At 37.3% G+C, this 15092-nt stretch overlaps 1 protein-coding gene across 1 annotated transcript; it reads left to right on the top strand.

Annotated features, from left to right (window-relative positions):
• Positions 1-305: 305 nt before the first annotated feature.
• LOC127802145 (putative UDP-rhamnose:rhamnosyltransferase 1) lies at positions 306-2168 on the top strand. The gene is made up of 2 exons (XM_052337842.1): positions 306-1402; positions 1492-2168. Exons 1-2 carry the CDS (start codon positions 394-396, stop codon positions 1902-1904), a joined length of 1422 nt encoding a protein of 473 aa, XP_052193802.1. The 5' UTR covers positions 306-393; the 3' UTR covers positions 1905-2168.
• The last annotated feature ends 12924 nt before the right edge of the window (positions 2169-15092 follow it).

The raw sequence follows: 15092 nt of genomic DNA, 5'->3' as shown, positions 1-15092 counted from the left end.
GGACCGGCCCATTTCCCATCTCTAGTTATTATTAATGTAATTAACCCATTTAGTTTTTATCAAGTTTAAAATATATATTTTTAGTAATTAGAATATATGTATATTTTTTAGAAATGTGTGTTCCGGGGGGGGGGGGGGGTTTGGTTCCGTACATGTGGGGGGGGGGGGGGGGCGTGGTACGCCGTCTGTATATTATAGCTTGACACGTCCGCGTCGTCAAGACTGACTAACAACAATGGCTACCCAATTAATTAGGGCGTAGGTCCTTTATATTGTAATATATATTGTCTTTGTGTTGAAAAGAGTATGCATTACTTCATTGCACTGCAGTCTATATATGGAGGAGCGCATACTCCTTCCCGGCCGGTGCTTGATTGAGCTCAAAAAGAATTAATGGAGAAGGAAAGGACCAAAACACGTCGCATGGACGTGGTGCTGGTCCCTTTCGTGGCCTTTGGACACATGATGCCCTTTCACCAGCTCGCCGTCGCCTTGGCCAAAGCCGGCGTTCGAGTCTCCTACATCTCCACCCCCGCCAACATCCGCCGATTGCCGGAACCGCCGTCCAACCTCGCGTCCCTGATCAGCTTCGTCGCTTTCCCAATGCCGGTCTTGCCAGGCTCAAATTCATTGCCTGAGAGCGCCGAGGCCACCGTCGACGTCCCATTGGAGAAGACCTCCGACCTCACCATGGCTTTCGATCTCCTACGACAACCCTTGAAGGAATTCGTCGCCACCCATTCGCCGGATTGGATTATAACCGATTTTCTTCCACACTGGACGGCCGATGTAGCTAGAGAATGCGGCGTCCCTCTAGCGACCTTCTCGGCGTTCTCTTCCGCAGCTAAGGTGTACTTCGGCCCGCCGGAGTTCCTCACCGGTGAGGGACTTAAGAGGGTCCGCGCGACCTCGGAAAGCCTGACCTCGCCGCCGCACTGGGTCACCTTCCCTTCTTCCGTGGCTTACCGCAGATTCGAAGCCACCGGTGCGCTTCACGGGTTCTTCGGACCAAATCCGTCGGGCATGGCGGTGGCCGAACGAGTGGCCAAAACTCTTAGCGCATCCAAAGTGGTGGCGATACGCGGCTGCAGAGAGCTCGACGGCGAGTATTTGAGCTTGTATTCGAAGCTTCTCGGGAAGCCGGTGATTCCGGTGGGGCTGCTCTCGCCGGAGCCGCCGAAACAAAGAGAAATCTCGGACGACAAGTGGAGTGAAACCTTCAAATGGTTGGACGTGCAGAGACCGAAATCAGTCGTGTTTGTTGGGTTTGGAAGTGAGTGCAAGCTCAACAAAGAAGATGTTTTCAAGATAGCTGAAGGGCTCGAGATTTCGGAGCTTCCATTTATCTGGGCACTGGGAAAACCCAGCTGGGCCATTGATGATTCCGAAGCTTTGCCAAAAGGTTTTAAATTTATTATAAATGTGCAAAAATCACTAATTATATATGTACAAAAATCATATTGATCTGAATCCTCTATTGTCGAACTGCAGGTTTCGCTGAAAGAACCGGTGAGAGAGGCAAAGTGTGCATCGGCTGGGCGCCACAGATTCAGATTCTGGCGCACCCATCGCTGGGCGGCTCGCTGTTTCACGCCGGCTGGGGATCCGTCATCGAAACCCTGCAATTCGGGCATGCAATGGTAGTGTTGCCTCTGATCATCGACCAGGGTTTGAACGCGAGGTTTCTGGTGGAAAAGGGTTTGGCCATAGAAGTAGAGAGAGGAGAAGACGGGAGCTTCAACGGCGGCGACATAGCCAAGGCTCTGAGACAAGCCATGGTGGGAAAGGACGGAGAAGAGATGAGGGCTCGCCTGAAAGAAGCTGCCGCCATTGCCGGAGACAAGGAGCTGCAGGATCAGTACGTCGATGAGTTCGTTCAGATTCTCAAAGGTGGGGTTAATTAACGCTCGTCAAAATTAATTGATCGCTATTAATGGTTCGTTCCAGCTTCTAGTTGAATTAGCTTTGCGAGTGCCAGTGAAGGGCTTAATAATTAAAATGGGATTGGAGGAGTTGTTCGTTTCATATTTAATGCCGAGAGTCTGAGACTAAACGGCATTATTATTTATTATTGTCGTCAACGTGGAGTTCAATATTTCTCAAAATGTGTGTTTTATTTTTATTTTTTTTATTGGGTAAGGTTAATTATTGTTGGTAAGGTAATGACTAAATATTAACAAATATATATTATTTTTAAAGATTTTGCTAACAGGTGTCTGATTATTCCTTAACGTGCATCAAATGCATTTGTTTTCAGCAATTAAACATTTCTATTTTGCTATTTACATCTATAAAAAGAGAGAAGATAGATTGAGCTTACAATTTTTTATTCTTTTATCTCCCTCTAAATCCAAAAGAAGAGTATGTAATTTTGTTCCTCTTATACCTCCTTTTATATTCTTTATTCACATTTCATTTGTGGTATTATAAAGGTTAAGCCTTACCCACATTAATTGTGGTTAATTCTATTTAAAAGTCATTTGTTGTAAATATTTGTAATTGAGTCTATTTTAAAAGCTATCTAAATAAATTAATCGGACAAAATTCTTGATAAAGAACTAAGGTAGTGAAGTAAACATAGCTGAACCCTCTATATTTTGTGTATTATATTTTTTCAATTTACTTTTACTTTTTACTTGGAAAAATGACTACACTTCCGAAGCTTAGTAAAATTACACGAATGTCTTTTAAAAAAAACAAATTCAATAATAAACCTTCACTTTTCCTTGCTACCTTAGGAGTATTTGGCCGGTATTGTTGAATATGTCGAATTAAATTTTAAATTATTTAGTAAAAGTTAAAAAATAAATGATTTTTCATGTATGAAAGATGTCGCGGGTACTAATAAAATACATAGCTATATAGAGGCAGGTTAATGCCAAAAATTCAAATTATCCTTTCCTAACATTTCATGCTCGAGTCCAAATGAATAACACCAAATTCATCTAGATTAGATAAAATAACAATCAGCATTATGTGTGTCACCCACAATCAAATGCATGAAAAGGGTTAATTATGTGAACATAAATAATTACCACATTACAATGCCATATATGTAATTTTTATATCATGAGCATTTCGGCACTTATGTAAACAACATGAAAGAAATTAAATGGTTCAACGGAAGAACCACTCACTTTAATGCTTGTTCAATTTAGTGTCATGTTATGCCTCCTTTTGCGTATCAAAATGTCTCTTGGATCTTGAATTTGATTTCTATGGGTCTCAAGTCTCAAAATATTTTTTTAGAATTTTTATATTAAGAATAAAATATTCTTAATTATACACCAAATCACTACATTTTTATCTAATTGAACCCTTTTGCCCCGAAAAAGAACAATCCCTCTATCAACTCCTCACATAAACCTTTATAACCTCTTCAATTGAGCAAGAATTTGATTTGATTTTATGTCCAAAACCTTCGGTCCAGAACATATTTTTTATTAGTACTTAAGATACAGATCAAGTGATTGGATTACGATAAATTGAGATTCGCACCAATAAGTTGTGGGTTCGATTTTTTGTCCTGTGCAGTGAGACAAAACTTGTACCTGCGATTTACCTCATCTGTTAAAATCAAGAGTACGAGCGACGAAAAATCGCGCAAGGATGATAATTCAAAAAACACATTTTTTATAGCCAAAATTGACCAAGTCATTCAATCCCTACTTTTTTTTTCATTCCTTCTTTATCCCTAGGTTGGATCCTAGGGATTTGGCATTGGTGATGGCAGTGCAACAAGTTGCAATTTTTAAAAAATTACACTTTACCCCTTAGTTTTGGTTAATTTTAGTTTAACTTTTTGTTTCTAGTCTTGGGCTTTTACTACAAGAAAAACAGAGTTTAGTGACGAAAATTTTTGTCACCAAATCTTGAAATTACGTCGCCAAGGTAGGTTTGTAACAAATTAATGACAAAACTATTCAATCACTAAAATGGTTGTTGTTATTTGACTTAGTGATGGAACTGAATATTCCGTTGCTGATCAATGATAGAATTGCAACCATTATCCTGTCGCTAATCAGCGACAAAATTGCAACGTAATATTTCGTCGCTAACCATTCGTAACTGATTAATGACGGAATTGCAACTAAACATCTGTTGCTAATCAGTGACGGATTTGTAACTGAACGTCCATCAATAATCAACAACAAAATTGCAACTGAATATTCCGTCCCTGATCTGTGACGGAATTGCACCACTATATATATTTCGTTGCTGATCAACAACGCAACATAGTGTCGCAATTTCGTCTCCGATCAACAATGGATATTCCTTTGCAAATCTGTCGTTATTTTTAATGATGAATTTTTTTATTAAATATTTTCATCCTCATTTCGTTGTTGTTGTGGTTGTGAAAGTTTTTTTTTTAATAATATTTTTCACGTTGAAACTAATAAATTACTTTTGAAAAGTTTTACACATTGAGAGATAAAAGATAAATATATTAATACCTAATTGTACAAAGATACAGAAATTTGTATTTTCAAATTTATAAAAAAACTAATTGTAATGTAGTTTGTAAATACTTAAAAACGTAAACCCTAAACTGTAGAAATCTAATGGTAGGTATGGTCGGGTTTCTAGTTCTCTTAAGTTGTATTATATGGATAAGTCTCTCTGTATGGACATTCTGTTGTCACAGTTGGTGCATAAGTGCCTACATTTTTTGCAAACCATTGTTGCCACTGTTGCTAGGCCTACTCTTAAGTTCCTTAAGTTTCAAAAAGTGAAATCCCCCACCTTAAGGATCCTTATAGTTCAGCCTCAAGATTTCTACACGAGGAGTTAATCACGGAACCTAGCGGCGAGACTTGAACATGAGACCCCAACCGGCTATATAGCAACTACAGTCTAAGGGCTCCTTAAGTTTCAACTCATGTACCACCTCAACCGCTAAACTATGCCCGTGGGGGCTTGCTAGGCCTACTCTTGTGCTTGCCATAGGTGATGCATTTGCTTTTCCATCTGATGCTAAAACTACTCCTGCATATGTTGGACCTTCTGCTCTAGCTTAGCACCTATCTGCTCACCCAAACGGTCATTTATCTCTCTATTAGGCAACTTGCGAGATATGGCTATAGAGGAACTATCGACTGATTGGGTGTAGAACCTCAATGCTTGAGAGCCGAGACCGTACACTCGTCGCTTTTTCTCCCCATCCAGAGTCTCCAAATATATCTGCCTGATGTCCCATTTCTTGCAACTCTGTGCTCTTCTTCTTCGGCTAAGAAGCTGAGGTAGCAAATGATGCAACCCGATCCTACATATGAAGGCATTATATATATAAAGACAAGTTCATTAATTTATTATAATAATTTTGATATATTGCTCTATAACTTTTGTAAATTAAACCACGACCCATTACAACTTAAGTTTTCTCTTAAGCCTAGAATTTTTTTAAGAATTACGTTAAAAAAAACAACAATCTTTAAAAAATTACAATGGGACCCCCACACTTTGGAAAATTACTTCAAATGAAATATCTTGATAAATTATCAAAATACCCATGTCTCAAAATAAAAGGGTCTAAAGTCCTTGCAGTATTTTCAAAATACCCATAAATCAGAAGAAATCACCATTTAAGCCCATTTTTGTTTCTTTGAAAAATAATAATTCTTATTTCCCTATTTACCTTAAAAATTCCTGAGTATAACATGACTACCCCCTTTTTGTTACTGTTGGATGTTGCCTTGGTTCTTACTTATCATAAAAACCTTCATGACATTACGTAACTCTTTGATTTTAAGACTTGAGAGCCTCAATTACTAGGGTTTTTGTTCACATGCTTTTGACTACCTCTTTCTTTGTGTCACAAGTGTTTTTGTTACTTGATGATATTATTATTACAAGTGTTTTCTGGTGCGCGCACGCGCGGGCGCGTGTTTCTTGTCTCAACAACCAGATATTGATCTAATAGTTCTTCTTTTCCATTAGACAATTCCAATTGATATGGTGAAAATGTCACTGATAATTAATAACATTGACCTAGATATATAACCAGTGAAGGTCTTTGGTATCAATTGGTTGAGTTCCCAACTAGATGCTTATTGACTAGATGGATCTTGGACGAATGATTTGCAGCCACAACGAAAAACTATCTTGAGGTTGTCCCAATAGAACCCTTAATGCTTGCGTCAATTGAAAAAAATATGAGAATAACAAGGAATAGTTATATAGTAGAAGGAGAAATTAGAGAGGATTTAGAGTTATGTCAACATGTGATTATGGATGGCAATTTGTACCTTCTCTGCAGGTCTTTACTGGAAATAGCTCTAATTAAAGCAAGTTTTCCCTAATCAATTTAATTTTGGTTTGGTTTAGTTTGGTTTTGAGTTAAAGGAAAACTCGAAATGTATAAACAAAGTTTAGGCATGAATGGGGATAATAGGCCCACCTTGACCCTAAATTTGAAAGTGTTAGGTTTGTATCATATAATGATACCACACACTAAAGAAGATGGTAAATTGGGTGTTTAATATTTTTTCAAAGATTTGTAAAAGTTTGCAAGAGAAATGTAAAAACAGTGAGTCATTCAGCTTAACCTAGCCTATATCCATTGTTTTAGCTCTTCACTAGAGATTTTCAAGTTCACAATATAATTTTAGGTTGCAAACCACAACATTTCATAGAAACTAACTCCTAAGTTAATTCTTCTAGTACAACCCACTAGAAGACAACCCACTAGGAACGATAAATATAAGAAATTTCAAATCTCACACCACTTTCTCTTAAATCTATCTAGAACAAGGCTTGAATAAATTTTTACAATGAATAAATACAACCTTGATAGAAAAATGAGACTAAAAAACAATAAAACACAAAAGGATAAAGAGTATATAAGCTTGAAAACTTGAAATCCAAGTTTTCGCACCCCCTCTTAATAAATATAACCGGGAGCCAAAGGATTGAGAAATCCCATATGTAGAAATCAATTACAATTAGTTGTTGGAATTTTTGTGATAAGATCAATCGACTAATTTGAGTAATCGGTTGACTACTTTTCAAAAATTTAACTAGGTGGGTCGACATTTTATAAAAGATGGTTGATAGTTCCTAGAACTTTTTGACTAGAAATGATGGTCGACAGCAAGAGACTGAGAGCATACAAAACAAACAGTTAATAGTTTATAAAAAACGGTCGACAATTTTTACAAACTGGTCAATAGTTTGTAAAAAATGGTCAACAATTTGTACAAATTGATCAACAATTGGTAAAAAACACTCAATAATTTTTAAAAAAGCTTTGTTAAGCAGATAATACAATAATCGGTCAATAAGTAACATTACCTAGTCGACAACTTTGACATTTGACATCAAAATGAGTATTGCATGACTATTTATTTAAAGTTTTGTGAAATTGATGTTTATCATCAAAATTAATACAACAAAAACCTAAACCCATATATATACATATATATTATTTGCATTATTTATATTAAAATTTCAAGTTAGTATTTATATTTCAACTCATATATAAGTTATTAACTTTTCAAAGGATCAAAATACATTGTAAATATTAGTTTGATTTTAAATTTTAATTCTTACAATTTTAATTTTATTGGATGTTGTGATCTTAATTATAGATATTTTAATTTAGATGTTTCAATTTGTTATTATTTTAATATTATTTTTTATTATAATTGATATGCCATGCAAACTTGGAGAGTCACAAGACCCAAAAGAGTCGTGAGACATGGACATGAAATCCAAAGGCTCAACAAGTTATAGAAGATCAATGAAACAAGCCCAAGGAGCAAGAGGTCGAGCCGAGACCAAGTTGAGAGGACCCACTCGGTCATGACCGAGTGGGTGTGACACTACTTTGGTTTTTCAAGCATAACTCTCTTATCCGAGTTTCGATTGAGGTAATTCAAAATCCTATAGAAAGATAAGAGAATTATCTACAACTTTTGTGTTTTGAGTTTTGAGAGATCCCAACCGAATCAAGATTGAAATTGGGCTCTAAGTTGATGTACCTGCACTATTAAGACTTAGAGTCAAGTATTGAGCGAAGATGGATCCGAACCAAGACAAAAGGCAAAAGAGGCCCTCAAATCCAAGGCAATGAAGACCTATTCGGTCATGATCGAGTGGGTGGGAGACCAATCTCCCCTTACTTTTCATGACCCACTCGGTTATGCTGAGTGGATATGACACTACTTTGGTTTTTCAGATATAACTCTCTCATACGAGCTCCGATTGAGGTGATTCAAGATTCTATGGAAATATAAGAGAATTATCTACAACTTTCATGTTTTAAGTTTTGAGATATTCAAGTTGAATCAAGGTGTAAATCAGGCATGAAGTTGAGGTACGGGGACCACTCAATACTGAACCAAGGAAAATGGTAAAAGAAAGCATCAAAGCTAAGGGGAAGTAAAAGAAAGCATCAAAGACCCACTCGATCATGACCGAGTGGGCTTGGGCTAATCTCTCATATTTTTCCTCTCGGATGGGCTTCGAAATCAACGAAACGGGCCGCGATATTATCGCCCCAATTGTCGCACGTCTCCCCTTTGTCCTCCATTATAACTAGGAGCTCACGTCCCCAACATAAGGTACGCACTCTTGGGCCCCTCAACACAATTTTGCACTTTTACTCTCGAGAACTGACTTAGGCATCGGAGGGTTTGCGCGGGGATCCCCACCCGCGCCCTAACGGTGCTCTCGTCTTGCAGGCCACTCAGTTATCAAGGCCACTCGATTATCAAGGGCCACTCGATTATCCTTGGCCACTCGGTTATCTAGGGCCACTTGGTTATCAAGGCCACTCAGTTATCTTGGGCCATTGGATTATCTTGGGCCACTTGATCATCAAACCCATCAGATCACAAGACCCACTCGTTCATCAGACTCTCAACACACGGTGATGAGACTCACAACGTGTGTTGGTGACAAGACTCTCAAAATGCTCACGAGGTCTGAGCGAGACTACCGTGATCAACCACGCACCAATTGTATTCTCCCACGAAAAAAAATAGATTGTTGTATTTTGCCAACAACAATTGGCGTTGTCTGTGAGAAACACAAGACAAAAAGTCAACTTAAGAATGGCAAACACTTGGGGATATCGACAAACTTTCCCTCAAGGCTTAGAAACACGTTTACCACCACAGAACTCTCAACAACAGCGAGCGCCTCTCATTATTCCAGATGCTCACCCATAGGGAGCACCTCTACCTTCTCCTAATTCTCATCCCCAGGGCGGTGATCGCTCCGTTTCCTCGAACTAACATGTGGGGAACCAGCCATCCCCATCTCCACTTAACACCAGTTCGGGGCCATCTCCCACTGATCGAGCTGGGACTTCATGACAACCATCGCATATGGTCCCGTGGGAAGAGTACGAAGCATTAAGAAAATAACATGTTGAGGGCATGCAGGCACTTCAAGACATGTCTGGTATACTCCAAGGTATGATGCCTGGAGGGAAGTTGCTCGATACCTTGAAAAAGTTTATGCCATTGCCTGAGCCTCAGCCCAAGGTGGGAGCTAATTCCTATCAAGAGGCTACTCTCAATTCTCATTCTGATCCACCCCTCGTCGGGAGGATAGATCACCACCACCAAGGAAGAATCCTCGCGCCACGTCTCGAAGAAATGAGAGCCCACGAAAGGAAAACAGGGTTAGAAACACCCAAAGACGGAGATACCATGAAACTGGGGCTAGCACGCCAACAAAACATGATAACCAAATAACAAGTATACAAGATGACATGAAAATGGTAGTTGAAGAAGTACTTGAACGAAAGAAATTAATCCCAGCAACGGTAGAGCAACAACGTAGAAAATGTCCATTTACTACAGATATATTGGAAAAGCTACTGCCAAAAAATTCAAGATGCCCCAAATCACCCCCTATTCTGGCAAGGATGATCCTTATGATCACATTCAAAACTATCATTCGTTGATGATATTGCACGGATGGGACGATGACATAATGTGCCGAAGTTTCTCCTTAACTCTGTCAAGGCATACCCGAACATGATTCAATAGTTTACCTGAGGCCTCTATATCTTCATTCGGTCAGCTCAGAACGGAATTTGTTAAGGTATTTATGATTAATAGTCGAAGAAAAAAGGACGCCACATACTTACTCAGTATTCAACAGGGGAACAAAGAAACTCTGTGTCTGTATGTAGATAGATTTTGGAACGCCATCTTCGAAGTTCACGATTTACCAATTGCAATGGCAGTGTCTGCTATATTACACGGAACACGGTTAACTCCCTTATAAGAATCATTATCTTTGGACCCACCAACATCCCTAGTAGATTTGTTTGCTAAAGTAAATAAATACGTGCTTCATACGGAAGTTATGAGAGCTATAGATGTGAATGAGGACAGAGAGCGAAAAAGGAAGGAACGCGATGTTGAAGAAGACTCCAGACGTGTTAGGGAATCAGATATACCTCGACCCCTAGTTTCACCATTACACAAAACTTTTCCAACCTCGGTCGGCCATACTTGCAGCCATCGAAGGGCTAGGTCTCATTAGACTCTCGAAAAAGGCTAACTATCCCTTGGAAAAAATAAGGAAGAATATTGTAGATATCACAGGACACATGATCATTCCATTGACTAATGCCGAGAATTGAAAAATCAGATTGAGATACTCGTTCAAGAAGAGCATCTGCAAAGATATGTATGGAATGAAGAAGAAGGAGGTAGGGATCCCGACGAAGAGAAGACAAGTATAAGGGGTAAGAAAGGCAAAACCCAAGACAACAAGAGAAGGGGAGGTATCGCAAGCAAAACCCTTTTCTATATAACGAACCAACCTACCAAGCCATCCAGGTTATTTTAGTAGATGAAACCCTGGCTGGAGACACTTCGACCTCACGAAAGGCATATGCTCGATAAGCTTGTTAGGTTAATTCAGTGATGGAGGTTAGAGGTAACGAGGAGCCAATTACATTCACTCTTCCCGATAGAGGTGATATAATTCTCCCGCATGATGATCCAATGGTAATTTTTGCAGTTGTTGCCAAACACCCCATCAGTAGAATCTTGGTAGATAACAACAGTTCTGTTAATCTGATTTACTCGAACTACTTTGAGAAAATGCATATATCTCATGACTGATTAAGGAAAGTATATCTCATGACTGATTTACTCGAACTATTCTTTCACCCGAAGCTCCTAGCTAAAAGAGTAGGGAGCAATTGATATGCCCTGCAAACATGGAGAGTCATAAGATCTAAAAGAGTTGCGAGACATGGACATGAAGCCCAAAGTTCCAACGGGTTGTAGGAGATCAAGGAAACAAGCAGAAGGAGCAAGAGGTCGAGCTAAGACCAAGTGGGGAGGACCTACTTAGTGATGACAGAGTGAGTGTGACACTACTTCACTTTTTTTAGCATAACTCTATTATACAAGCTCCGATTGAGGTGATTCAAAATCATATAGAAAGAAAAGAGAATTATCTACAACTTTTGTATTTTGAGTTTTGAGAGATCCAGGCCGCATCAAGGCTAAAATTGGGCTCTAAGTTGATGCACATGCACTATCAAGGCTCAGAGTCAAGTATTGGAGCGAAGATAGATCCGAACCAAGATAAAAGGTACAAGAGGCCCTCAAATCCAAGGGAATGAAGACCTACTCGGTCATGACTGAGTGGGTGGGAGACAATCTCCCATCACTTTTCATGACCCACTCGGTTATGTCGAGTGGGTACGACACTGTTTTGGTTTTTCAGACATAACTCTCTCATATGAGATCCAATTGAGGTGATTCAAAGTCCTATGGAAATATAAGAGAATTATCTACAATTTTTATATTTTGAGTTTTGAGATATTCAAGCTGAATCAAGATATAAATCGGGCATGAAATTGAGGTATGAGAACCACTCAAGACAGAACCAAGGAAAAGGGCAAAAGAAGGCATCAAAGCTAAGGGGAAGAGGACCCACTCGGTCATGACCGAGTGGGATTGGGCCAATCTTTCCTCTTTTCCCTCTCAGATGGGCCGCGAAATCATCGAAACGGCCTGTGAGATTCTCACCCCAATTGTTGCATGTCTCCCATCTCTCCTTCGCTATAAATAGGAGGCCACATCCCCGACACAAGGTACTCACTCTTGGGCCCCTCAACAAAATTTCACATTTTTGCTCTCGAGAACTAACTTAGGCATCGGAGGGTTTGCGCGGGGACCCTCGCCCGCGCCCTAACGGTGCTCTCGTCTTGCAGGCCACTCGGTTATCAAGGGCCACTCGGTTATCAAGGCCACTCGGTTATCAAGGGCCACTCAGTTCTCAAGGCCACTTGATTATCAAGGGCCACTCGGTTATCTTGGGCCACCTGATCATCAGACTCACCAGATCATCAGACCTATCAGATCACCAGACCCACCAAATCTCCAGAGCCGCCAGATCACCAGAGCCGCCAGATCACCAGACCCACTCATTCATCAGACTCTTAGCACACGGTGATGAGACTCTCAGCTCGTGTTGGTGACAAGACTTTCAAAACGCTCACGAGGCCTGAGCGAGACTACCACAATCAACTACACACCAATTGTATTCTCTCACAAAAAAAAAAAAAAAAAAAAAGAGATTGTTGTATTTTGTCAATAACAATAACCAATATTTAGGTAGGATTTAAAGTAGATTTATGATTGATTTGATGTGATTTGAATAGGTGATTTGGGAAATGAGTTCTCCACGAGAATCCATAAATCCCATGGGGACAAAGTTGGAATTAACTTTTGATACTCAATTAAATTTGAATTTGGGATGAGTTTAAGGTTAAGAAATTAGATACTTTTCGCACTTGACTTGTCAGACTTCCATTCATAAGCATGATAAGAGAGTGATGATGACTGATCTGTTGCCCAATACAAGCCCTGCCAAGGGGTTGCATGGGGGTGGGGTGAAGGGGGTCGGGCGACGAGCACAAGAAGGAGGACTATTGGAGTATAGATGGGGTCCTTATTATGTTACCTGACACTAATAATATGTCAATTCCGTGAAAGGAGGTACTTATAATTATTAATTCCCAATTTGTGTAGGACGAATCTCCTCCACAACTTAAAGAGTAGAAATCTTAGAAAAGATAGCCCCTTATCTTTTATCACCGATTTTGAGTTTGAAAGTGCACTGTCCTTGTCGTGCTTGATTTGTCTTGACGACCTCAGTGAGAAAGTGTCATGTGTCATTATATACTATAAGGTGAAGGATTTATGACAAAGCTAGTTTTCACCTCTAGGTAATTAAATATATAATGGCCTTTGAAAAATTTTAAAAATTAAACAAAATGTTGGATAAAAAAAAATAGTATGTATTTTTATCATGTAATTAAATATATGTAAAAAAAATATTTTAGATTGACAAAGTAACACTACCTAAACAAAAAGGTTATTTATTTATCCAAAACTAAAATATTGTAAATGAAAATATCATTTTAGCGCTTTTGTTTTAATAAATGTTTTTTTCTAAACTTATGCAAATTGTTATAGAAACAAAAATAATTGCATTAAATGCTATTTTCTTTTTTTTTTCAAAAGTTAAGAACGAAACTACAAAACTCATATTAACTTGAGTTGGCTCTATAAAGATTTCAAGTTGGGCCAGCGCATGAGGCCCAAGCCGGTATGATAAGCCAATCTGCTAACTAGGCCCATAAATATCTTGTTTCTTCGGCCCGGAGGTTCTTGACCACAACCACAGTTTTGAGTGAGTTGGGCTTAAAAATTCAGAGAAGCCCAACCAAAGATTCCATTCATGGCTGTGAGTATTCATAATATTATCATGATTAATAATGTTATCATCAATTATGAATTATATTTTTATTGAAAGAGATATTAAATAAAAAAAATAATAACATATTATCTTCTCAGTCTCTTTTAATGAGAATATATCATATAACTGATAATATCGTTATTAATCATGATTTTTAATATTTTTATTATCAAATTAGTTATATTTAATGAACCAAATGGAATTTTAAATGTCTATCAAATTTTTAAAAAAATAAGAATGAAAATATATACCCATCAAAATGATTTGAAATGAAACAAGTTTTCAAGTAAAAGATTTTTTTTTTTTTTTCAAGATGGATATATGAATAGGAAAAAATTATTGGCTGAAAGGTTGAGAAGGGGTGTGACATCCCTAAGCCTAACCTATCCTTCAACCCCACATAATTTTAAATAATTTTTTTAAAAAAAAATTAATGCGAACCCAACAATAGAAAATGAGATAAAGATTTTGCCACATTGATATGGATGTTTTGTATGAGTTATATTAGCAGTGTGACTTTTAAGTTTTAACATTATGAATGAATAATAATGAGTCACTTTGGTACTAATTTTTGACGTTTTACATAAATTCTATTAATAATGTAATATTTAAAATTTAACATTAAGTGACTTGTGTACTAATTTAATTAGGATAATAATATGAATTTGATTAAATAAAATCCCGAAATTTTAATTGTCAATTAGAGAAAAACAATCTGAACATTACATGGATTTTTAATTTTAAGTTAAAATAATAATAATAATATCATATTTTTATTTAATTTTTATTTCTAGTCTGTCGGATGTCATTAAATATTATGGGGTAAAGTTAATATGAAATGAAGTGGGAGACGATACATCATCCCTTGATTTGATTGACTCGATGTTTTTTATTTTTTATATTATTATTATTATTTAATTTTTTAACTTTTTTAACGTATTTATTAAATTATATGAGCATTTTTGAAAAATTCTTCACGTGACCTCTTATTTCATTCTTTCAAAATAAATTTATCTGATCTCCCTCCTCAAATAAATTTATCTGATATTTTGTAGATAAGTCTCAATTATCTATATATCCCTTGTAACATAGTTAATATCATTTAATACATTTTAAAAATTTAAATTTATTAAAAGAACTTATTCATTTAACTCTTATAATTAATATTATTTAATAAATTTTTAAATTTTTCATATATTTTGATAATTTTTAAAATTTAAATTTCTCTCTCTATATATATTTTATTAACTAATACAATTCCTTTCACTAATTTTTAAATTATTTTATTCAATTTTATATTTTATTATTTATTATAAAAATATGTTTTAGCTATTTTTAATTATGTAGGTAAA

Source organism: Diospyros lotus, chromosome 5 (genome assembly GCF_014633365.1).
Source record: "Diospyros lotus cultivar Yz01 chromosome 5, ASM1463336v1, whole genome shotgun sequence".
Taxonomy (NCBI): Eukaryota; Viridiplantae; Streptophyta; class Magnoliopsida; order Ericales; family Ebenaceae; genus Diospyros; species Diospyros lotus.
The sequence above is the reverse complement of the archived record's forward strand: the minus strand, read 5'-3'. Positions and strand labels throughout refer to the sequence as shown.

Excerpts from the sequence above, each read along its gene's own strand:
- LOC127802145 (XM_052337842.1), top strand. The coding sequence starts at position 394 with ATGGAGAAGGAAAGGACCAAAACACGTCGCATGGACGTGGTGCTGGTC. Across the intron at positions 1,403-1,491 it reads TTCCGAAGCTTTGCCAAAAG|GTTTCGCTGAAAGAACCGGT; the intron begins GTTTTAAATTTA and ends GTCGAACTGCAG.